The 25,018-nt window shown below is 46.1% G+C and overlaps 3 protein-coding genes and 1 pseudogene across 4 annotated transcripts; all 4 read left to right on the forward strand.

Annotated features, from left to right (window-relative positions):
• The first annotated feature begins 2,403 nt into the window (after nt 1–2,403).
• Nucleotides 2,404–7,539, forward strand: LOC101784434 (alanine aminotransferase 2). Its single transcript, XM_004983042.4, has 15 exons — nt 2,404–2,641; nt 3,357–3,407; nt 3,961–4,011; nt 4,105–4,170; nt 4,235–4,296; nt 4,890–4,968; nt 5,050–5,154; nt 5,250–5,360; nt 5,450–5,587; nt 5,806–5,880; nt 5,963–6,083; nt 6,163–6,317; nt 6,402–6,476; nt 6,556–6,759; nt 7,198–7,539. Exons 1-15 carry the CDS (start codon nt 2,603–2,605, stop codon nt 7,312–7,314), a joined length of 1,449 nt encoding a protein of 482 aa, XP_004983099.1. The 5' UTR covers nt 2,404–2,602; the 3' UTR covers nt 7,315–7,539.
• Nucleotides 7,540–8,639: 1,100 nt separating this feature from the next.
• On the forward strand, nt 8,640–12,612 carry LOC101784839 (alanine aminotransferase 2). Of its 2 annotated transcripts, XM_004983043.2 has the most exons (15): nt 8,640–8,799; nt 8,922–8,975; nt 9,180–9,230; nt 9,368–9,433; nt 9,510–9,571; nt 9,684–9,762; nt 9,874–9,978; nt 10,469–10,579; nt 10,677–10,814; nt 10,882–10,956; nt 11,053–11,173; nt 11,465–11,619; nt 11,741–11,815; nt 11,927–12,130; nt 12,301–12,581. In XM_004983043.2, exons 1-15 carry the CDS (start codon nt 8,758–8,760, stop codon nt 12,415–12,417), a joined length of 1,455 nt encoding a protein of 484 aa, XP_004983100.1. In that variant the 5' UTR covers nt 8,640–8,757; the 3' UTR covers nt 12,418–12,581. The 2 variants fall into 2 exon arrangements, with proteins under 2 accessions (XP_004983100.1, XP_004983101.1); XM_004983044.4 differs by lacking the exon at nt 8,640–8,799 and having other exon boundaries at nt 8,928–9,019; nt 12,301–12,612.
• Nucleotides 12,613–19,473: 6,861 nt separating this feature from the next.
• Nucleotides 19,474–20,380, forward strand: LOC111258444 (annotated as a pseudogene).
• A 414-nt stretch (nt 20,381–20,794) lies between these two features.
• Nucleotides 20,795–21,731, forward strand: LOC101785497. Its single transcript, XM_014805878.2, has 3 exons — nt 20,795–21,091; nt 21,178–21,302; nt 21,401–21,731. Exons 1-3 carry the CDS (start codon nt 20,858–20,860, stop codon nt 21,501–21,503), a joined length of 462 nt encoding a protein of 153 aa, XP_014661364.1. The 5' UTR covers nt 20,795–20,857; the 3' UTR covers nt 21,504–21,731.
• Nucleotides 21,732–25,018: the final 3,287 nt, after the last annotated feature.

Here is a 25,018-nt window from a genome sequence, read left to right on the forward strand (position 1 = left end):
TAGTCTACATACATACGTATGGTGCAGTGCCAAAGAGCAATACTATAGCATTTTGTATCAAGTCGCCAAAAGTTTTCATCGCAAGGAAGAAATGCAAAAAAAAATTCATTGCAAAAGGAAGTCCAAAATAAATTTATCCTTTTTCTTTGGCCAAATTTGGTTTCCACCCTGTCATCTCCATTCGATTCGTTAAGCACGAGGCACTTTATCCTAACGACGTTGACCTTTGTGAGCTATGGGCATGGCCGCCGGTTGGTCCAAAGCAATCTAGGCCTTGTTTAGTTCCCAATTTGGGAGTGACAAAATTGACATTTTATCATAAATGCGTAACTGTAACATTTCATTTGTATTTGCGAATTATTATCCAAACATTGACTAATTAGGCTCAAAAGATTCGTCTCGCAAAGTACAACAAAACTGTGCAATTAGTTTTTAATTTCATCTACATTTAGTACTCCATGCATGTACCGCAAGTTTGATGTGATGGGGAATCTTCTTTTTGCATAATGTCAAAGTTGGGATTTTGAATACTTATCTGGAAGTACATGCATCTTGAGGTTTGCCGTTCAACTTGTTTCCCAAGCATGCATCGCCGAATAGAAAATGGTCCGTACTTTGTCATGTCCGCATCTATTCGGCCATGTGCGCCTAGCCCGTGCGCGACGTGTTGCCCTGTTCCTTTTCATCTTTGGGTAGCACAAAAGGCTGCAGCAACACAGTGACATGATAGCAGATTAGAAAATGCTACCTTCGTAAGTCGAGTATATATTCATCGGGTGATCCTTTCAGAGAATCTCCAACGATAAAGATAATTTGCCAAATACAAGATTGTCCACATCATTGTAAATATAATATACTCCTCCATTCCAAATTGTATAAGTCGTTTTAGCTTTTGTATTTTGCCATCGGCGGGAAGATTTAGCTCTTCCCTATTACTTCTTCATCCACTAGCTCTTCCCTATTACTTCTTCACCCAGGGCATACCCTATAGTGTATGAGTTTTTTACAGTGCACAATACTACCACTTAGTGGTATATAGTATAGCCGAGATCTAACCGCCCATTATTATAGATAATTTAGTAATTATTACATTTTAAAAAGTGAGATTCCAAATGACATCTTGTAGACTTTATGCTAGTGTCAAATAAATATTATAGCGTCCCCATTTGCGTTCTTTTACCATAATACTCTTATACTACCTATAGTACTAATGTGTACTATATATACCACAAGCAAAGTTTTCAGTCGTATAATCTTGACCATTGGATCTTTTTATACTAGTCCTTTTTAATACTAGTGTAGCCTAGTATTATGCACCATGAAAGAGCTCATTGTATATTCATCCGGACCAACCGCTCCAAGGTCCCCAAATAAACACAAGGGGGCCAGTCCAGGTATATTTGTATATGACGTATAGCTTATGTACTAAATGTGTATTTGGTTACATGCACCATATGATACATGGTGTGTTAAACCAATTTACTTGTACCGTATGATTTCACTCCTATTAGTGAAATAATATATTAAGTAGGATGACTTTTTTTATCCTGGATGAGCTTTCAACCATTTTATACATGAACAAAATGATACAAACTACCAAACACACTCTAAGTGCTCAACTTGAACCAAAGCAAACAACAAGTTCAAGTTCACCCAAGCACCCCTCGAGGCGTTTCATCTCCACTACTAATCCGTCCTTGCACCACCTGATGGCTAAGGAAACAGATTAGTCCCCGACTAATTAGATCCCTAGCGTGTCATCCCTTTTAATCTCGTACCTATCCGCATCAATCTTTTTCTAACAGTAAGATGAAAGTAGAAGATAAAGTTGAAAGAAACAAAATAGAAAGGTAGAATTGCTTTGCTTTATGAATATGTCCATAGTTTCACCAACTAACCACTGCCTTTGGATTCATGTGTCACACCTAGAATTTAACACATTATCACATTCTCGTGACTATTGTTGGGTCTACGTGTGACTTGTATAGACTCTCTGTAGTTCCAATCAATATTGAGTGGGAAGTGCGATAACTTCTTTAATAAAAATGAGAGACAAACGGAAAGAAAACCATCCCGCGTCACAAAATAAGAAACGGAGGGGCATTTCCATAACTTGAAAGTGAACCGGTACGGGAAGGAAAACCAGCTTATTTGTAGAGCTGTACATCTTGGAAATCCATGGGATCAACAAGAACACAAAAGGTGCCAAACTTACAATTCTCCCGCTCCATAGCAATAAAGCGCACAGCACAACGTAAGGCAAGATCTAGCAAGCCCCACCCACAGGCCACAGCTTCGATCTCAGACTTTTTTATGGGAGAAGAGACTTTTTTAACGCAAAACCGCAGCTGTGGTCGGCGGCCGTCCGTTCTCCTTCCACTCGCTTTCCGGCGGGCGACTGGCCTGCGCCTCTAGTTTGTTTCCGTCCTCGTCCGCCTGACCGCTCTTCTTTATAAGCACCAACCATCTGGCCTTGCCGTCCCCGATTCGCCACGAAACCGCAGGGCGAGACAGAGAGACCCCGCTGTTCCGTGCTGAGAAGCAATCCAGCGCGCTCCTTGCGTCGCGGCGAAGCTCTGATCGCTTCTTGTTCCTGTTCGCCATGGCCGCCAGCGTCGCCGTGGAGAACCTCAACCCCAAGGTGAGGCGTTTCCTCCCCATGTCTGCCTGTTCTGTACCTTGAAGGCCCCATTTTGAGGGATTTTTCCGAGGGGAGGTTAGATTTTGATTGAGTTGGAGGAGGTCCCGCGGATTGGGTTCTTGCGAGTTTCTGATTCGGCCCCCGGGGGTTGGATTCTCGTTCGGTTGTGAATTTTGGGTGGAAATTTTAGACTTGATTTGGTGGAGTGGTACATGCCCTTCCTACTTCTTTTTTCTTGTGTTCTGATGATCTGATCTTGATTCAAATTTTAAAAATGAATTTTTTGGGGGGGTAATCGTAGCAACTGTACGAACACAACGTTTAATCATTTTGATGTTGACTTCGTTTTGCCAAGATCACTAGTCGCTATCTCTCAACCCAGAGGTGGATCTCATAGCGATTTGAGCTGCTGGCGTGACTTTTTAGTTTGCGTCACGGAATATTTAGTGTCATCTATCTCAGGATCCCCTTTTGACTCAAAAGGGGATATGTCAATTTATTTGAACTGCTGCCCCACTTATTGTGCAAAATGATGACATGTTGATGCTGTAAGACCATATCATTGTTTTTGTGAGATCAGAGGTGCTCCTTAGCTGACAACTCGTGCATTGTTACTGAACTTATTGAAGTTTATCTTAAGTTCTGGTGCTTTACTTGTCTGGGTAAAGAGAATGTGGCGTCTAATGCCTAGCTAATGCACTGATAACTACTGCAGGTCTTAAAATGTGAGTATGCAGTGCGTGGGGAGATTGTCATTCATGCTCAGGTATCTTCAGTGACTACTAATGTTCAGCAATGCTTGAAGTCTACTTAGTATTGCATTACTCTGTTCTTGTTCCCAAATAATAAGTAATCACCTCTCCACAAAGCCATACAGTTAGATTGGATAATGTTCATATGTACAGTTTTGTCAAGGTTATTGGAGTGAAAGTATTACTTTGTCACTGTTCACTGTTTTAAGTGAATTAGCAAAGAACAACACACTGCAATGCCTGGATTCATAAATGTGTATTTGTGCTTTACATCTTACTTGATAGGTTTGAATTCTATGTTTTGGTTAAGGAAATAAATTAAGCATATAGTCTATTTTATGGTTAGAACCTTTTGTATTAATAACTTATTACTCTAGTAATTCAATTTGCAGTTTTTCTTTGATAAACTTCATCCTTGTTATAGAAGGTTAATCTTTCTCACCACATTTTATATGACTCCCTGTGAATGCTTTTAAGAATCTTGTCCACTCCACGTAGACTGGCAGTTCTGACAATAACAGCCTGCTTGGAAATTGACTTAATATAGTCTCCTTTTCTCTGTAACAGCGCTTGCAGCAACAGCTACAAAATCAACCAGGGTCTCTTCCTTTTGATGAGGTACCGAACTGTTGATTTTAAAGTTCGGTAATAAGTAGCTTTATCCTTTTTCAACAATTATGTAGGTCACCATTTCTATTTTTACCCTCGCAGATCCTCTACTGCAACATTGGGAATCCTCAATCTCTTGGTCAGCAACCAGTGACATTCTTCAGGGAGGTACGTGTTTAGTTACCTGCAGAATTCGTCTTTATTTCGTCGATATTTACATGATACATTGCAGGTTCTTGCTCTTTGTGATCATCCATGCTTGTTGGAGAAAGAGGAAATCAAATCACTATTCAGGTGAATATTGCATCTTTCTATTCATCTCCATTAATAAATTTACAGAAAACTTAAATGGAGAGATATCTAGTCCAAACACTAAACTAAGAGCTATCCTGCTAATTTCTTCCCAATTTTGGTGTCAAATCAACATATGAAATTCCAAATATATTTTGCAAGTGGATGCAATCTATCTTCTTCCAAAAGCAAAGCTCTGCCGAGAGAAATGATAAGGATTTTTTCTAAAGTAAACTTTGTTTAATATGAAAGAACAAATTCCTGTGAAATCTGCCAGGTAGTAACATTGTTTTTGTTTCTCTTCAACACTGACAGTATTTAAACGTATCTAGGAATACACAAATTGTTTTAGAACTTCCATGATTAATTGATCCAATAATCGTGAGAATTATTACATTATTTTGCCTAGTTATGCGTACCCTCCCAATTTAAAATTCCAAGATCCCACTTGAAAAGATGCCCTTTTCTGTTTGTTGTTGGTCTTGTTTACCATTGATTTCACTACTTAATATTTTCTTAGTCAGAAGTTTCCGAGAATAGTTCAAGTGTCTCATTAAAACTTGAAATTCTTATGTGTACTTGATGGCACGCTGCAGTGCTGATGCTATTTCTCGAGCAAAGCAGATTCTGGCTACTATTCCTGGAAGAGCAACAGGTGCTTATAGTCACAGCCAGGTAAGCATCTCACTGTGAGACATTTACTGACCACAATGAGAAAGGAATCTTGGCTTCATTTGATTTGTTTATTTTTCCTAGGGTATCAAAGGACTTCGTGATGCAATTGCTGCTGGTATTGCCTCACGTGATGGATTCCCTGCAAATGCAGATGACATTTTCATTACTGACGGAGCAAGTCCTGGGGTGTGCACTTTTAACTTCTACTTTGATTTTCCTCGACGTTTTCTGAATAAACATGGCATAACTGAAGTCTGATCATGATATTCTTCCCTCTTAAGGTGCACTTGATGATGCAATTGCTGATAAGGAATGAGAAAGATGGAATTCTGTGCCCGATTCCTCAGTACCCCTTGTACTCAGCATCCATTGCTCTTCATGGTGGAACTCTTGTATGTACTTTGATATGTTTGGCTAAAGAATTTCTGTATAGCGCCATATATTTGTATCAGCAATGCCTAAACCGAGGCATTTCTTTCAGGTCCCCTATTACCTTGATGAAAAAACCGGATGGGGTTTGGAGATCTCTGATCTTAAGAAGCAACTTGAAGATGCTCGGTCAAAAGGCATTGATGTTAGGGCCTTGGTGGTTATCAATCCAGGAAACCCAACTGGGCAGGTTTGTAAAGTCATTTCTCCTCACTTTTAAAGAGCATTTCTTTTTGCTTGAAATTTTATTATCTGTCCACACCATATTCTTGATAATTGATACAATAATAGACGTGTATTTCTTGTATATTTTAAGTTATTGAATATGTTGTGTTGTTTAAGAAAACCTTTGCTTAGGGGGAAAATGTGTTCCCATTGCATGTATTGAAGTGGTTCATTTATTTTTAGGTTCTTGCTGAGGACAACCAATGTGACATAGTGAAATTCTGCAAAAATGAGGGCCTCGTTCTTCTAGCTGATGAGGTAAGTGGTCGCCACAAAATTTTGAGCTGCTTAATCATATTCTTTGCCACTCCTGTAACATCAATGCCATTTACATTGATAGGTATATCAAGAGAACATCTATGTTGACAACAAGAAATTTAACTCTTTCAAGAAGATAGCAAGATCCTTGGGATATGGCGAGGATGATCTCCCTTTGGTATCATTTCAGTCTGTTTCTAAAGGTAGATAGATAATCAGCTGCTTTATCTTTCGTTTGGTCAAGTCACTGGCTTATCCAAAATACTTGGCTTCTACAACCAGGATATTATGGAGAGTGTGGTAAAAGAGGAGGTTACATGGAGATTACTGGCTTCAGTGCTCCAGTAAGAGAGCAGATCTACAAGATAGCTTCAGTGAACTTATGCTCCAATATCACTGGTCAAATCCTTGCCAGCCTCGTCATGAATCCACCAAAGGTCAAACTATATGGCATTCTTTAAATCATGCCCTGATAGGAAATGCCAAACTGTCCAGTTAAAATTCAGTGCTTTATTCTGCAGGTCGGGGATGAATCGTTTGCTTCCTACAAGGCAGAGAAAGATGGAATCCTTGAATCTTTAGCTCGTCGTGCAAAGGTTCGCCTGGTTGCATTTCTACTATACTTTTGAGCAACTTCTTAAAAATATCTAAGAAAATTGTTCATTCGTTTTGCAGGCACTGGAGGATGCATTCAACAATCTCGAGGGAATTACATGTAACAAGGCTGAAGGAGCAATGTACCTTTTCCCTCAGATTCATCTGCCACAGAAGGCAATTGAGGCTGCTAAAGCTGCTAAGAAAGCACCTGATGCATTCTATGCTCTCCGTCTCCTTGAATCAACTGGAATTGTTGTGGTCCCTGGATCCGGATTTGGCCAAGTGAGTCAACTGAACTTTGACATATTGTATTACACTTTTGTGCCTGTAGCTGCAGATGTTGTTTGGTTGAAACCTTATGGAAATTAGCAGTAATAGGAGTACCATTTTCGTCCAATTTTACTTTGCTGGGTTATCTATTGATGTGTTTTCCTGGGACATCTAATCAGACTGTTAACTTAGGTCCAGTACAGGTTCCCTTTATATTGTTGATTTTGCTATGCAACTTAGTTTAAGTTGTCCTTTCCATTTTTTGAATTTTAGAGTAGGGTGCTAAGCTATTTTACTCGCATGGTATATACTGAACCTATTCATTCTAACATATTTGAATAACCAGTAAAGTACCTCGTAGATTTTTCATATAAAATCGTAGATATCAACTTTTATTTCATGTTATACCGGTAGTACTGACGATCTCCGTTCATTTCTTACACTGTACAGGTTCCTGGAACATGGCATATCAGGTGCACGATCCTGCCGCAGGAAGAAAAGATCCCCGCGGTGATCACCCGCTTCAAGGCGTTCCATGAGGCGTTCATGGCGGAGTACCGCGGCTAAGCCCTTACAACCATGTGAATGCAGACGGGGGTTTCTGTAGAGGCGCCTTCCTTTTCGCCCCCGTAGTGCTAGCACCATCGTGTAGACCGAACAAAATAAAGCAGTCCACCACCCATACTTTCTGTGTGTTAGCTGATCTCTAAATGGAGGAACAGAGTTTTGATGTCAATCGAGGAAAATTTTGATTGAATTTCTGGTGTGGAATGAAATGCGAAGCTTTTTATTGCCCCCGCCTGAGTAAGTCTGCGTGTTGCTGAAGCTGATAAAGAGGGTACCAATGCCCCTGCTATGATGGTTGCTGAAGCCACTCGCTCATGAAATTTCCTTTTTACTTTTGGGAGTCTTCTGAGACTGGCAGAACCTAGGAATGTGGTTCGAAAACTGTTTGTAATGCGGGCCCGCACAGATGGTGACCGGTCATTCACGGGCGGGGTACGTTCCGCTGTTGGGGAAGTGGACCCCGGCCCGTTGGCGAGAGCCATTGCCGGAGCTGTAGGCGTCACCGCCATCGCCATGGCCGGAGCAGTGGAGCTTGGGGTGTTCGACTTGGCGGCAAGGTTGGTCACGACAGCCTGCGGCGCCGAGTGTACCGGCGGCGGCTGGGACCCAACGTGCCGGAGCTGAGAACCAGAGGCGGTTTCATCCGGCGGGGAGTCGCTGGCGCCGTCCACCACCCCCTCCCTGATGGGGAACCCGTGCAGGCGCGGCCCGACGCCGCGGGACTCACCATAGCCCCTGTCCGGGTTGCCGTCATGACCCGAATCACCGTCGCTCGACGGCGGGGAAGGTCCTGGCGAGGGCGACGGCGATCGCGAGCGGAAGTCGGCCACATTGCGCAGGTGAATAATCACCCTGTAAGAAAGCGTCTTCTTCTGGCGGAGATACGGCGGGAGGTTGCCGAAGATTCTTTGCATGTCCGGGTCGTCATATGTCACTTGTTGCTCGTGCTCGGCAATAAGCAGTGTCTTCGTTCTTGGGATTCTTCCTGGATCGTCCGTCCAGGCGGTGAGCTTCATCCTTGACATGTCCGAGCAGTTTTCAGTCGCCGTTCGCCAGCTCCAGGCGTGAGCCGGCACTCCTTCAATCTCCAATGAGGACCCTGCAGTTCAGAACCTAGGAATGTGGTTCGAAAACTGTTTGTAATGCGAGAGGAATTGTGGCACAGTCTGGTGGGTATTCTAATTCCCACGCTTGAAACGAGCACCGTTGCCTTGGACGCGGGAGATAGAAAAATCCCCTCCCAGAGAATCCTGTCTCCCATTGTGGCCAGCCAAGGACACGGAATCCACGAGAGCCACCGTGGCGACCGTGGCGACGCAAAAGCCGCCCTTGCCTGGCAATAATTGTTTGGACGTTTCTCACCTACCGCACTGAGCTCAGTCGAAACGTCCTCTTGTTCCATACGTCCCCGGCGGCGGCGGCGGCCGAGGAGGACACAGCAAAATGGCTCCTCGCGCCCTCACCGTTGACTCCCTGAACCCAAAGGTTGGTTGCTTGGTGCCACTGCCACCTTTGTTTTGGCCGCAAATGCCGCTCCCGGCCCGTCAGTTTCGGTTGTTTCGGAGGGCCAAGAGTGCTCGGCTGATCCGTGCACCCTCCTTTGGCAGGTGCTGGCGCTCGCGGATCACCTCGGCGGCGACGCCATTGCCCGCCGCGCGCAGGTACGCCGCACATCCACACGGAATTGCTTCTATGAGTTCGTCCGGTGAATTTCTTTGTTCATCTATAATTCTTCACACGTATTTTTGTTTCTAGAGACGAAGAGGGACAAAAGGAAAAATAAAAGTAAAACTATGGTGATAATTAACTAAGACTTTGTAAACTTTGCAAATTAACAGATATTGTCCCCCTTCTTGTTTTTCCAGTGCATCCAGAAGGAGATAGAAACAAAACCCGGGTCACACCCTTTCGACGAGGTATGCTGATCATAATCTCATTCATCTGCTACTCCGCTAGGCATTCTCTGGCTTTCAGAACTTTTCACATCTATTACACTCTATTTAGTGCTTCTACATTTTACCATGGTTAACAAAGTTTCTGTGTCTTCCGGTAGATAACCTATTGCAACCTCAGCAATCCTCAGTCCATGGGGCAGCAGCCAAACAAGTTTTTCCGAGAGGTGACCGATTGTTCCTAAGAATTGTACTAGTTGTTCCTCATTTCCTCTCCCTCTAATGGATTCTCTCTTTTTCCAGGTTCTTGCGTTGTGTGATTATCCCCGTCTTCTAGAACAGAGTGAAACTAATTCCTTATTCAGGTAAAATATGAACAAAGCTAAGTATATATATCCTACTCATGGTACTACTCATGGTAATACTTATGACGCACCAGGGGTTGTATTGGATTCTTATCTTATCCTGATGTTGCAGCTCTGATGCAATAGCAAGGTCACGGAAGATTCTTGACCTCTTTCCTTGGAGAGCAACAGGAGGGTATAGTCACTGTCAGGCAAGATCAGGATTCTAAAACGTCTTTGGACAAATGCAGAAATAACCTTCTGCTTTCTTTTCGAGAATGCGGATTGAGATTTTGTTAAACTGAACTATTTTGTCACATTAGGGTACTGAAGGATTGCGCGATGTAATAGCTGCTGGAATAACATGTCGAGATGGTTTCCCTTGCAATGCAGAAGACATTTTCCTGACAGATGGAGCAGCTCCACCGGTACCTTTTCATTTCATCATGCAGAGTGCACAGCACATTGAGTGATAATTTTTTTTTTCTGCTAGCTATCCAGATATAATATTTGCACTTCATGATTCACAATGCATGTGGCTTTGTGGAAGAGAATAAGTAAAAAGCACAAAACCTTGATACTCTATCAAGGAAATAAAAATATGGCTGTCATACAGGGAAAGAGAATGATTTGGCTCAGTAACATAAAAGCAAATATAAACTTTGCCTTTTTGCTATGGTTAATCTTCTTTTTGATTTTACATCTTTGTGTTTTGCTGGTAAAAAATAATTTCTAAAATTAAACACCAAGTAAATCATGTGAGATCATTGACAATGAAGACCATTGTGCAGGATATAAGGACTTTATGTAGGCCTAACAGTGTGCCCAACACAAATGCTTGATATCTTTAATTTCTTGTGGTGAACTTCTTGTCTTCTTCACAATGAAGATCATTTTGTGTTGCTCATTTTCCAACAGGTTCACATGATGATGCACATACTGATACGGGATGAAAAAGATGGTATCCTCTGCCCAATTCCATCACATTATTTGTACACAAGTTCTATGGTTCTCCAGGGTGCGACTCTTGTACGTGCCGCACTTACCAGAAACAAAAAGCTCACAGCAGTTACTAATTTACTATGATTTACCAATTTTTGCAAGAAAAACATATCTTCTTTCTCAGGTACCATATTACCTTGACGAATCTAGAGGTTGGGGAGTGAGGATGTCAGATTTGAAGAAGCAGCTGGATGGTGCCCGATCAAAGGGTGTAAATGTGAGGGGACTTGTGGTGATAAATCCAGGAAACCCTACTGGACATGTAGGCTTACTGATCAGACTCTTGATTCTAATTTACAAGTGTCCAAATCTGATTATGTTCATCATAGGTTCTTGTGGAGGAAAATCAGCGTGAAATTGTGGAATTCTGTAGGAAGGAAGACCTTGTTCTTCTAGCAGATGAGGTAAGGTTGTTCTACTTATCTTCCTAATTGTTTAAACAAATTTTCTAGTTATTTGCAAATACATCCCAATGTCTTTCTGAACCTTTTGTATGTTAGGTTTATCAAGAAAACATCTACACAGCTGATAAGAAATTTAAATCTTTCAAGAAGATAGCACGGTCCATGGGGTTCAGCGAAGGAGACATATCTTTAGTGTCATTTCATTCGGTTTCTAATGGTATATACCATTGGGCTCGATTATTTGCTTTCTTACATATTTCTGTTGTACTTATATGCTACTTTCTTCTATCATTTGCAAAAGAAAAAAGGAAACAAAATAAAATATAAAATAAGCTCAAAAAACTGAAACGTCTCTTATTGTTACTTGACCTTATGAGCAACTTTTGTTTAACATTTGAATGTTGCATAATTTGGACATAAGAAAGTTCGAGCAAACAAAAAATTGCACAGTTAAATGAACCTAATGACAATTAGTGGTGTCATTTAAACGTTAAATCTTTGTTGTCAGGGTATTATGGTGAATGTGGGAGAAGGGGAGGTTATATGGAAGTCACTGGCTTTAATTCTGAAGTAAAGAAACAAGTGTACAAAGTTGCATCCCTAAGTTCATGCTCCAATATCTCCGGTCAGATCCTCATGAGCCTAGTCATGAACCCACCAATGGTCAGTAAATGGATCACCTTTTTTAGAACAGTAAATGCATTTCCTTGCATTGGTCTGAATAAAATGATCTCGTGTATCATATTTGGTTTTTACATTATATACCATAAGCCATCCTTTTCAGGTTGAGGATGAGTCATACACCTCTTATCAGGCAGAAAGAAATGGAATATTATCAACTTTTTCTCGATGTGCTGAGGTTGTTTTAGTATATTTTCAGTTCAGTAGCCTCACTTCTGACTTTACCATAGAACCTCAACTAAAAGAGCAATAACAACGTCTGCATATTGTGTTTTCCCACTGATTTTAGTCCATGGCGTGTGCATTGAACTGCCTGGAAGGAGTGACTTGCTGCAAAGCTGAAGGAGCAATGTTTGTGTTCCCTTCAGTGCACCTGCCAAAAAGGGCAATTGCAGCTGCTGAGGAACGGAACACAGAACCAGATGTATTCTATGCCCTCCGTCTTCTTGAAAACACTGGGATTGTTGTTGCGCCGGGTTCTGTTTTTGGACAAGTGAGTAAAATGCGTTCATGTTTATGTACTTATTTTTATAAACAGATCATAATATCTGTGATAGATAAAGAAACAAAGGCACAAACATATTTTGTTTCAGAATAAAACAGAATGTTCATCTTTTTTATTTCATATTCTAATATTTTGTTCCCCTCTGTTATATTCTGAAGGTACATGGTACATGGCATTTCAGATGCACAATCCTGCCAAAAGAAGAGAAGATACCACTGTTCATCTCCCGCTTTACAGCATTTCATGAAGGGTTCATGGAAGAATTTCGCAACTAACAGTTGGCAGCACTTATTCCTATTTATAGCTCAACTTAATACTTTGGGAAAAAACCTGGATCCATGTAACAAGTTCATGATTCCTGTCTGAAACTAACTTGGTTTTTCACACTCGATGTGTCTATCTTCTTTTCTAGTAAGAGACCTCATGTATTTTTGTCAAACATGTTTACAATTCAAAATTACGAAGATTTATACAAATACTATTTGAAAAAACTAAGAATCAATAGAAAATTTTTACATATACATCCCATTCTCCAAGAATCTTATGATACCAAATTTTGACATAAAACTCATTAACTTTCCTTTCTGTATACATTTGACATAACTTTAAGTAGATATCCAATATTGAGGTCGGCAGAAGTGCAAGACCAGCTGAGAGTCAAGTCTGAGTTGTTTATGTGCCTCATGGAAAGACCATTTCTCGGTCTGTGTGTTGCCGGAGCAAATATATTTTGGAATATATATTTGCATTGAAACCATAAAACTATATTAGTAGATTAACCTTGTGATGCAATCTCTTAATATAACGAATTTGTTAAGTTTAATCTAACGAATCTAGAGATTGGGGAGTGAACATGTTAGATCTGAAGAATCAGATTGATGGTGCCTGACCAAATGGCATTGTTGTGAGGTGCCTTGTGGTGATAATTCTAGGAAACCCTACTGGATGTGTGTTTTACCGATCACTGACACATGATTTTTTAGAAAAATATATTTCTATAAGTCCCAAGGCAATTGAGGTTTGGATAGGTTCTGTTGGAGGATAATCAGCGTGAAATTGTTGAACTCTGTAGGAATGAAGACCTTGTTCTTCTAGCAGATTATTTGATAATAAATATCTGATATTATTTTCTTTCTCATATCCCAGCTACGTCCTCTTTGTGTTAATGATTTGTTCCAAGTAGTATGAATTTGTGTTAATGATTTGTTCCAAGTAGTATGAACTTCAGGGGATGGCACATCATACACTAAAAACTCGCAATACATGTGGAATTTGGATATGAAAATGTTAGGATCTGAACTGTAACTCTCATCGAGAGGATGGCACTAGGAAGAGTTGGGGCAATTTTCTGGATTTTCTTTCCACAATACCATATTCAACCAAGGGTTGGGGATACATATTTATAGCTGGCCAAGCAGCCAACCAGCCAAGCATCAAGGCATATGCTAGTCTAAGATGCCTTTTTGATGCTGTCCTATTTAGTCGAAGATGCCTAGGACTGTCCTACCCTAAAAGTAGTCAACAAAGGTGGTGCTGCAGCAAGCATATGCTGCAGCCCCACCGTCCTCCAGTCAACAACAGCTGCAGTCCTAGGCAGGACCAGCAGCACAAGGCCTAGTACAACAGCTGATCCTTGAAGACCAGCAGGACCAGTACAGCAGCTGGTCCTTGAAGACCAGCAGCAAGACAACCAGCAAGACTTATCCAGCATTCTCCCACTAAGTCTTGTGCGTCGTCTTGTGGGAAAGTTGGACCATCCCGGTCCTGGAACAGAGCTCAAGAAACTTGATCCTCCCAAGGGGCTTAGTGAGTAGGTCCACAAGCTGATCCTTGGTGTTGATGTAGCTCGCCTTGATGCTTCCTTCCTCCAAGCAGCCTCGGATGAAGTGATACCTCACCCGGATGTGCTTGCTCCACTCATGAAAAACGGGGTTCTTTGCCAGGGCTAGAGCAGACTTGCTGTCCACCCTGAGCTCCACCGCTCTAGTGTCTCTGCCAAGGAGATCACCGAGCAGTCGGGCAAGCCAAAGCGCCTGAGTCGAAGCAGTGGAGGCCGCGATGTACTCGGCCTCGCAGCTGGACAGCGCCACCACCTGCTGCTTGACCGACTGCCAGCTAACGAGGCACTTGCCGAGGAAGAAGAGAATCCCACTCGTGCTCTTGCTGGTGTCGATGTCGCCGGCGTGGTCGCTGTCGCTGTACTCGACGAAGTGTGCCGCCCCGGGACACCTCGGGTAGAAGAGACCGTGGTCGAGGGTCCCCGCCACGTAGCGGACGATCCTCTTCACGGCCTGCTGGTGCTCCATCGTCGGTCGCTGCATGAACCGACTGACGTAGCCGACGGAGAATGCCAAGTCCGGCCGTGTGTGGGCGAGATAGCGAAGGCTCCCCACAAGACGCCGGTACTGCGTAGCGTCTACCTCCTCCGTCGTGCTGTCGCGGCTCAGCTTCAGCCTCTCCTCCATCGGAGTGAGAGCTGGGTTGCAGTCGGTGAGCCCGGCTAGCTCCACGACACGCTTGGCGTAGGCGGTCTGTCGAAGCGTGATCCCGGAATCATCCTGGTGCACCTCGATCCCCAGGTAGAAGGAGAGAGGCCCCAGGTCACTCATCTGGAAGGTGGCCTTCATTTCTTCCTTGAACGCCGCCACCTCCGCATCCTTGGTGCCGGTGATCACCAAGTCATCGACGTAGACACCCACCAGCAGGGCATTTTCTCCATTGCCCCGCTGGTAGATGGCCGCCTCGTGCGGGCTTTGCTCGAAGCCCATCCCTTTGAGCGTGGAATCCAACTTGGCATTCCACGCCCTCGGAGCCTGCCGCAGGCCATAGAGGGCCTTGCGCAAGCGCATCACCTTGCCCTCCTTGCCGGGGATCGCAAAACCCGGCGGCTGGTGTACGTAGACCTCCTCCTTCAAGTCGCCATTAAGAAACGCCGACTTGACTTCCATGTGATGAACGCGCCAGCCTTCCTGGGCGGCCAGCGCAAGGAGGAGTCGCACGGACTCCATCCGTGCCACGGGGGCGAAAGCATCGTCGAAGTCGATCCCCTCTTGCTGCACGAACCCGTGTGCCACCAAGCGAGCCTTGTGCTTGACGATGGCACCGGCTTCATCCCTCTTTAGCTTGAACACCCACTTAAGGGTGATTGCACGGTGACCACGAGGGAGGTCAGCAAGCTCCCAGGTGCGGTTCTTCTCAACCGCGTCCATCTCCGACTGCATCGCAGCGCACCATGCCGCGTGTCTCTCGGCCTCCGCGAAAGACCAAGGTTCACCGTCGTCGCATGCAAGGTGCAACTGTGCCTCCAGGTCGCGAGGCACCAGTCCCGGCACCGGCTGGTCGCCGAGGAGGTCTTCCATCGTACGGTACCGCAACTGCTCGCCGTCGTGGTACGCGTCGATGCGCTCCTCGTCGTGAGAGAGCGGAGTAGCGAACTCCACCGGGCTGTGCTCGACATGAGCTGGTGTCGAAGTAGGCGTGCCCGGAGGGGTGGCCGTCGGTGCTGGAGTACGTGGCGTCACCGGCTGTGGTGGTGCCGGCGAGAATCTCGTCGCAGCCGAAGTCGCGGCTGGAGAGCGTGGCGACGCCGGAGTAGCAGGCGTCGGAGTCGGTGGAGGTTCGGGGACTGGGGTAGGCACGCTCGGCGAAGAAGAGCTGCCTACTCCCCCAGCTCCCTCGAAGTGGACGTACTCAACAGTGAAGTTGTCGTACGTCGGAGTCGAACCGTCGTCCACCACCTTGTCCCACGCCCATCCTCGCCCTTCGTCGAACACAACACCGCGCGCTGTGCGTACACGCTGTGTCTCCGGGTCGAGAATGCGGTAGGCCTTCAAACCCTCCGCGTAGCCGATGAACACTCCTGGAGTGCTCCTGTTGTCAAGCTTGCCGATGTGGCCAAGCTCTTTGGCAAACGCGAGGCAGCCGAAGACCCGCAAGTGGGACACCGCTGGCTTGCGCCCATGCCAAGCCTCGTATGGCGTCCTACCGTCGAGCGCCTTGGTGGGCGAGTGGTTGAGGATATAGATAGCCGTCACCACCGCCTCTCCCCAGAGAACAGCCGGCATCCCCCTCTGCTTGAGGAGGGCCCGAGTCATCCCCACAACCGTCTGGTTGCGCCGCTCAACGATGCCGTTCTGCTGCGGGCTGTACGGCGCGGAGTAGTGGCACTGAATGCCCTCATCAGCGCAGTACAATGCGAACTCAGCCGTCATGAATTCGCCGTCGTTGTCGGTGCGCAGCACGCGCAGCTTGCGGCCACACTCCGCCTCCGCAGCAGCCTGCGTGCGCCTGATGGCGTTCGCAGCCTCCCCCTTGCTGCCGAGGACCATCACCCACATGTAGCGGGAGAGGTCGTCGACGAGCAGCAAGAAGTAGCGTCGTCCTCCGGGTGTGGCCGGTGTCACCGGGCCACACAAGTCCCCGTGCACGAGCTCGAGCCGTTCCTTGGCTCGGAAGCTCGCCTGCTGGGGAAAGGGGAGCCGCCTCTGCTTTGTCAACACACAGATATCGCAAAACTGCTCCACGTGATCAAGACATGGTAGGCCTCGCACCATCTTCTTGGCACTGAGCCGCTTCAGGGCCTCGAAATGAAGGTGCCTGAAGCGCTCGTGCCACTGCCACGCCTTGTCGTCCCGATAAGCAGCGAGGCAGAAGGGTTGTGCCACCTGCACATTAAGGATGTAGAGGCGATTTGCGCCTCTGGTTACCTTGGCAAGAAGGCGACGACAACGGTCCCAAATCCTCATGACTCCGTCGTCGATCACCACGCGCGAACCATTCTCTTCCAGCTGTCCCAGGCTGATGATAGAAATCCTCAGCGCGGGGATGTTGTACACTCCGGTGAGCAGCCTGTGCTCTCCAGACTCGGCGGTGAAGATGACGGAGCCGACGCCCTTGATCTCTACGCCGGAGGCATCCCCAAACTTGACGGTGCCTCGGACGCTAGAGTCAAGCTCGGTGAAGAACTCTCACCGGCCGGTCATGTGCTGGGTAGCGCCAGTGTTGAGGCACCACCCCTCAGTCCTATCGTTGTTGGAGCCGTCGTCGAGGCAGGCGTATGCCCTCGGCTCATCAAGGTGGAGGAGAACCGCTGCGGCCGATGCCGCTGGAGTTAGCTCGATGCTTGCATGTGCCAGGAGTAGAGCTGGCTCCTCCTCCTCCGCTAGTGCGACGTGAGCCTGGCCACGTCTTGGCTGTCGACAGTCCTTGGCCCAATGGCCAAGCCTGCCACAGTTGCGGCACGTGTCGTCGCGTGGCGGCCTGTGCTCGCCGGCGGCACCACCCTGAGCGCCTCCTCGCGCGCCACCAGCACCACCCTGGGCGCCTCCTCGCGCGCCGCCCTCGGCACCTCGTCGAGCCTTGGGCGCCTTGCGTGGCTTGTCGCGCCTGCGGCCGCCTGTCGAGGAACAAGGCTCCCCCTTCTTCCGATCACCCTAGCGGGCCTCCCACTGCTCCTGAGTGAAATGGAGCTTCCCGCCAATGATGATAGGCCCTGAGGAAGGCTGTGACTCATCGCTGTCGACGACCTTGAGACGACCTATCGCCTCCTCGATCGACATCCTGGAGAGGTCCAGTACTCGATCGAGCGAGCGATCTGCTTGTACTTCTCGGGTACGCAGCGGAGGAGCTTCTCGACAGCTCTCTCCTCGCCGTAGGTGTCGTCGCCGTACTGCACCATCTTCTGCAACAGAGTGTTGAGACGGAGAGCAAAGTCATCAACGTCCTCACCTGGCTTGAAGGCCAGGTTCTCCCACTCCTTGCGAAGTGCCTGCAGTGTGGACTTGCGGGCGCGATCGCTGCCGATGCGTGCCGCAGCGACGGCGTACCAAGCCTCCTTGGCAATCCGCTTCTGGGAAAGCGAGAACTGCATCTCGGGTGGGACTGCAGCGATGAGGGCGTCCAGCGCCCGTCGATCCTCATCGTAGTCGACGTCGCTGTACCGGACTGCCTCCCACATGTGCCGCACCTGGAGCCTCACCCTCATCACCACGGCCCACTCGACGTAGTTGGTCTTGGTGAGGGTAGGCCACCCACCACCGGGGCCGACTTCCCTGACAACAGCATGGGCCCCGTGGCGACCATGACGGCGGTCCGGGGAGGGAGAGCCACGCTGCCTGTAAGGGCCGCGCTCTCCGTCGACTCGGCCGCCGTGCCGCCGATCGAACTTCATCTCCGCCTCCAGCTGGGCAGCCCTCTCCCGCAATCGCTGGACCTCCAGTGCGACGTCGATGTGCGGGTCGCCCTGGACGTCGCAGTCACCATGTCCGCTAGGAACACGGTCGTCGCGCGCCCCCGCCTGGAGCGCCGCCGGCGCATGCACGCCCGTCTGGGCTGCCGCCGCCACGCCCGCGGGGGTGCTCGGCTGCCCACTGCGCCGCCCGTTCCTGCGCCGCCTCCCTTGCTTGCACAAGCTCTACGTCGGTACCGCCATCGGCAGAGGTAGCGCTGCTGATGCTACCGCCACGTAGAGTCTCGAGCTCCGCCGCCGCCGCACGTGCAGCATCTGCCGCCGCCACCGCTTCCGCTTCCGCCCTTGCTGCAGCCAGCTCCGCCGTCGCCAGCCTCGACGCCCTTGCCGCCGCTGCAGCGGTCTCCGCCGCCACTCGGGTACGCTCCTCTGCCGCAGCGAGCTCGGCCTCCTGGCGACGCCGCGTGCTCGAGGTGACCGAGTGCTGAGACTGTCCTGCGGACATAGCGCGCCACCGGGGGTTTGCGTGGGGAAGAGGCTGCTTCCGACGAGCTGCCGCTCGTCTGCGTAGAGGGAGAGGAGTGAGCAGGGACAGCCGGTGCTTCTACTATCGGCTGGGGACGAAAGGTGGCTGGGGAGGGTTGTGAGCAGGAGATGTTCAAGCTACAGGATAGTACGGCTCTGATACCAGTTGTTAGGATCTGAACTGTAACTCTCATCGAGAGGATGGCACTAAGAAGAGTTGGGGCAATTTTCTAGGTTTTCTTTCCACAATACCATATCCAACCAAGGGTTGGGGATACATATTTATAGCTGGCCAAGTAGCCAACCAGCCAAGCATCAAGGCATATGCTAGTCTAAGATGCCTTTTTGATGCTGTCCTATTTAGTCTAAGATGCCTAGGATTGTCCTACCCTAAAAGTAGTCAACAAAGGTGGTGCTGCAGCAAGCATATGCTGCAGCCCCACCGTCCTCCAGTCAACAACAGCTGCAGTCCTAGGCAGGACCAGCAGCACAAGGCCTAGTACATCCTTGAAGACCAGCAGGACCAGTACAGCAGCTGGTCCTTGAAGACCAGCAGCAAGACAACCAGCAAGACTTATCCAGCAGAAAACCTTAATTTTTTCATCCTTGCCGTCAGGACATGGTAAATGTGGGAGAAGGAGAGTTACAGGGAAGTACAGGTTTTAATTCTGAAGTAAAGAAACAACTGTACAAATTTGCATGCCTAAGATCATGCTCCAAAAATCCGGTCAGATCCTCATGAGTCTAGTCATGAATCCACCAAAGTTCCGTAATTATAAATTCTTGTATAGCGTATCTGGTAGTTACATTTATATCACATCACAGAACAAGCCACCTTTTCAGGTTGGAGATGAGTCATACACCTCATATCAGGCATATAAGAATTTGATGCTATCATCATTTTCTCGGTGTGCAGAGGTTGTTTATGTACATTTTCTATTCGTTCGCTTAATCTCTTACTATATAACAGCAACAAAAGGTGCAGTACTGAGATCCGCATATTGTGTTTTTTGGCGATGGCTTTAAGCCATGGTGCGCACGTTCAACCCGCCTTGAAGGAGTGACTTGTAGCGAGACCGAAGGTGCAGTCTCTGTATTCTATTGTGTTTGTCTGCTGAAAAAGGAAATTGGCGCCGCTGAGCAAAGGAACATGCAACGAGATGTGTCCTACGCTCTCCGTTTTCTTGAAAACACAGGGATTGTTGTGCTCTGGTTCTGGTTTTGGACAAGTGAGTAAGTTTGTTGATGTTTATCTAGTTGTATGTTGTAACAGATAATACAAGATGTTATAACACGAATAAATTAGACAACGGAACAAGCTTATTTTAGTTGGAATAAATAGAAATTTCATCTCTTTCTTTCGGCATTATAATAATTTGTTCCTGTGTTGTATTCTAAAGATACCTGGCACAGGGCATTTCAGATAGACAATCCTGCCACAAGAAGAGAGGATGCCACTTATAATCTCCCGCTTTATGGCATTTCATGAAGCATTCATGGAAGAATTTTTGCGAATAACACTATAACAGTCTGCAGCACTTTTTCCGATCTGTAGGCTTTAGCACAAGTCATACCTCGGGGAAAACCTGGACCATAACTGCCTGTTGCTATCTGGACCTATTTGAGTGTTTTCATTCTCCTCCATTCCATTGCAGCATTTTAGTCCAGCGCATTTTGTTTTCGAAGATTAGAAGCTAAAACTCATCGATTTTTTTTTAAGTCCACTGTAATACCGAGGTCGTCGAGGTTGAGTGAATTCGTGGCAAGCAAGTTGGAAGTCATTGTCAAGATCCATTACCTGAATAAACAATAATTTTTTACTCAATAATGCTATAAGAATTAGAGACGGAATCGCCAGTTGCCACCAATTATCTATCAATGTCACAGCCGAGCAACTGTGCTTAATCTACAACGCTTAATCAAGCAACCAATTATCATTTTCGCCACACCTTTCATTGACCTAACATCCTTGTTTAAAACTATATCCACCACCATCACCACTAATGGCCACTTCGATGACATCAACCCATGAATACTTCTATGGTCGCTGCAAGGCTCCTCTAATCCCATCATCCATGGCGGCCTTGAGGTGCTATTGCCTTCAATCGACTGCAACCATCGTTCAGAGGAGGAAGAGTTCAAGAAAGATGATGATCAGAGCCTCCATGGATGCCTGCCCAAGTTCTGAATTGAAAAAAAGCCCCAAGTCTGTCAGCTTCACTGGCAAGGTCCACAAGGTATATACCTGTTCTTTCAGAGATGTTATCTATGATGAGCATCTGAGACATTGCTGGTCTTTTCTGATCTGGAACTCATCTTTCAGGTTTATGAGGACAAGAACATGGGAATCCTCTGCTACACTGATAAGAATGGCGAATTGGTGTGTGAAGGCCTAGACGAAGGCCCGAGGCTGACCTGGCAGGACATGGAGAAACTGAACATGGAGAAGTAAGTCTTGTTCAAAATTGATCTGTCTTACAGTCTGTGAACAGTAGAGAATGCAACAACTGATCACATACTGTTTATACTGTGATGTGCTTGATTAGAAATGCAAAAAACCAAGGAGATCAAATGCAGAGGACATTGCCGGTAGCGGGCATTATTGACTGGAGCAGCCTCCCGGCTGCTATTAGTATGGGGAAGAACTGAAGAAGAAGCTGAAAAGCTTAGCTAGTTCTGTACACGGTCTCTTGTTTGGTTGCTTGCTCTGTAATGGTTAATAAGGATCTTTGTGTGTTGTATAAGATTGCAGGAGAGAAGAACTGATCTAGCTGGTCATCACCCAATCTCTGATGTATTAGGGGATGCATGCCCACAATTTTACTTTAGCTTCAGTTTCAGTACCATTTGGCAATCAAAGGTGTTGAAGATGTACAACTCAAAAACCTAAGACAGGAAAAAAGGTAGTAGTCTAACTGAGATGTGAAATATATATATATATATATATATATATATATATATATATATATATTTGTCTTTTCTCTTGAACTGTCAGTGCATGATTTTTGTTGGTGCCACCTGCAGATTCAAAGAACATCACAACAAGAAGTACTCCCTATGTCCGACCTGAAACTGAAATATAAAGGCATCTTAGGATTTTTAGATTAGGACAGATTAAGGAGGTGGGCAAATATCTCATATACCCTTAGCTAATGGTACTACAAGGCAAGTTTTCCAGTTAACAAGAAAAATATTTAGCAAGTTTTTTAATTGAGTTGATTGAGTACTATTGAGTTGATTGAGTACTTCCTCAAAACTCCTAGGACGTCTTATATTTGAGGACACCTTATATTTCAGGATGGAGGGAGTATGCGTACTTTTTTTATAAGTTGCAAACGACCCATTTGCATACCCCTGCTAAAGTTTAGCACCTATCACATAGGATGTTTGGATGCTAATTAGGAGTATTAAACATAGGCTAATTACAAAATTAATTGCACAGATGGAGTCTAATTCGCGAGACGAATCTATTAAACCTGATTAGTTCATGATTTGACAATGTGGTGCTACAGTAACCATTTGCTAATGATGGATTAATTAGACATAATAGATTTATCTTGTGAATAGCATAGGGTTCTGCAATTAGTTTTATAATTAGCTTATATTTAATCCTCCTAATTAACATCCGAACATCCGACGTGACACTGCTTTTAGCACTGGTATTCATTGTGCACACCACGCACCCTCCGCCCCCACTTCTGACGCGGGCGGCTCCCCCGTCTCCAGCCCCCGCTGCCGTCTCTCCCTGCCTCCACCGCCGCCAGAGCTGTACGCCAGAAGTCCGGCGAGCCGCGAGCATACATATCATTTCAAATGGATAATGAAAACAATTGTTTTTACATAGGAAATCATAAATTATGTTGGAAAATATATATGTTATAATTGTTCATGATATTTTCACAGACTAGGAGCACAAAAAGTAACTATGAAAAAATCTTGAAGTACTTTCTAGCATGAAAATGACAAATGTCAATATAGGGTACGTTTGACCCCTTGAAATAAATTGGAGTAAATAGAACCAAAACTTGTCAGGGTCAAAAATAATAGTACCTCAATAATTAGGTCTAAATAAAATGAAGAACAATAAATGTATTGGATTTGTTGCATAATTGAAATGGATTCCCCGAGTAAAATGAAGAATCGCAAATGCATAGGATGTGGTGCTTAGTTGAGAAATGAATTGATGCGGGCTCCAGGTCGTGGGTATATGCAAGCGAATCCCACATTTGAGCTCCCGTAGATCAGAGTTATTTCTCATCTCATTAGTCTTTTCCCCATGTTATTTAATTTCTCCCGTTCACAAGTTTTCAGCCGGGTGTCCCAGGTATGAAACTTTATCGTAGTCCTTGCTAGGAAGAGGAGTCACTGGGATTCCTTGAAATGCGTCGGTTGAAGCTGGATCTACTTCGGTTCATGCACAGTCTACTTCACATTGAATTGTACCTACGGGCTCTGTGAGACGTTGGAGATCGATATGCTCCAATGTCCAATGGTAGTCGCCTTGGATGCTAATTGGTGACCCGGACAGCATACTTTGGTAAGTCGGCCACCAAACGCGGTTCATTAGCAGTAGGAACCCACACGGGATAAAGGGAGGGACAGAAGGAAACTGCAGTTGCGGCCTTTCTAGTTTGTACTACATAACAATAGCACTCCATCCGCTCAGCTATAGCACGCTTCTCGGTCACTGGCGATCGCATTGCGTTGGTGCCGGCGATCGATCATCCCTGCTCGAAGCATGGCCGGTGACGGATGGCCCCGGCCTTCAGCCCGAGCTGTTCAGCCCTTCCTTCCAGCACGCGACACGTCTCTTCCTGAAGGCGCGCACACAATCTGCAACTACCGCAGCTTGGCCGTGAGCCACACTAATGTTGCGGCTGGGTTACCAAGTACCCGGACCTCTCGCGCGCCAAGTGTCAATAGAGCATGCATGCACGTATGGTTTCTTCCCTCGCGCTTGTGTTCGGGTTAGACTGTTCACATGTGGCAGCGCACCAGACTGGTACTGTAGCGAGAGTTACAAGTAAATTAAACACTAGTGGAAAACATTTCATCCGTGTGTCCATACCAGCACAGATCGAACGGCATATCGTGCTGGCCCATAGCTGACGAAGAGATCACCGGATTCTAATTGTCCGTGCCGGTTGCATATTTAATATTCATGTTGGGACTAGTCAAAGGCCAGCACATAAAACCAAATTATATGTGCCGGTTGTTTATGGACCGGCACGATCTGAATTGTTGTAGCTGATAATTGGACCGATTTTTTTCATGCTAGGGCACTGTTTGGTTAGGTGGGCTAAAGTTTTGAGGCCAAAGGAATATGGAGGCCTCGGTATTCTTGTTCTGGAGTGCTTTAGCAGGGCTCTCGGGCTCTCAGACTTAGATGGTTATGGTATGAGTGAACCGACTCAGGAGGCCATGAATGGGGACTGAACCACTAGTCTCACAATTGGACAGGCAATTGTTCAGAGTCAGCACACATCAGTAACAGGGGAGATGGGAGGAAAGCAACGTTCTGGAAAAATGGTCGTGGCTCCAAGGCTGTGCACCAATGGACTTGTTCCCGAACCTATACAGATTGGCCTGGAGGAAAAACAGAGTAGTCAAGGAAGAACTAGAGAGTCAGAGCTCGACCAGATATGGAGGATGACCACTGTTGACGAAATGGCAAGGTTTGTCAGACTTTGGGATTTGGTGCAACAAGTTGAACTCACACAGCAAGAAGAGCTGATAAATTGATCCGTCATGGTTAGCCATGTTAACCAGTGTGCCTGCTACGTGTAGACAACCAAATCTGACACTTTATGGAGCAACATAGTCGGGTTAAGATTATTTAGTTCAATTTTATAGTTGGTCTATAAAGACCGTTTTTAGATGCTCAGTTTTGATCGAGACATGGCCGGGTAGTTTAAATTTTATTCGGCTGGTTAGATCACTAACTGGTGCTTGACGTGCCTTAATTAACATGGAGACGCATGTTGTTTAATTAATCGGCTAGCAATAAAATGAGCTATTAACAACTGATTACACTGATGTTGGACGGCAAGATCTAGCTATAGCAGCAACTATTTTTGCTTCTCTCTGTCCAATACTCAAGGTTTTTTTTCTCATGGCTGATACGTTTGTGCCAATGAACATATCCCCGTTCTAAATCTTAAGCC

The sequence above is a fragment of the Setaria italica genome, chromosome IX, assembly GCF_000263155.2.
Source record: "Setaria italica strain Yugu1 chromosome IX, Setaria_italica_v2.0, whole genome shotgun sequence".
NCBI lineage: Eukaryota > Viridiplantae > Streptophyta > Magnoliopsida > Poales > Poaceae > Setaria > Setaria italica.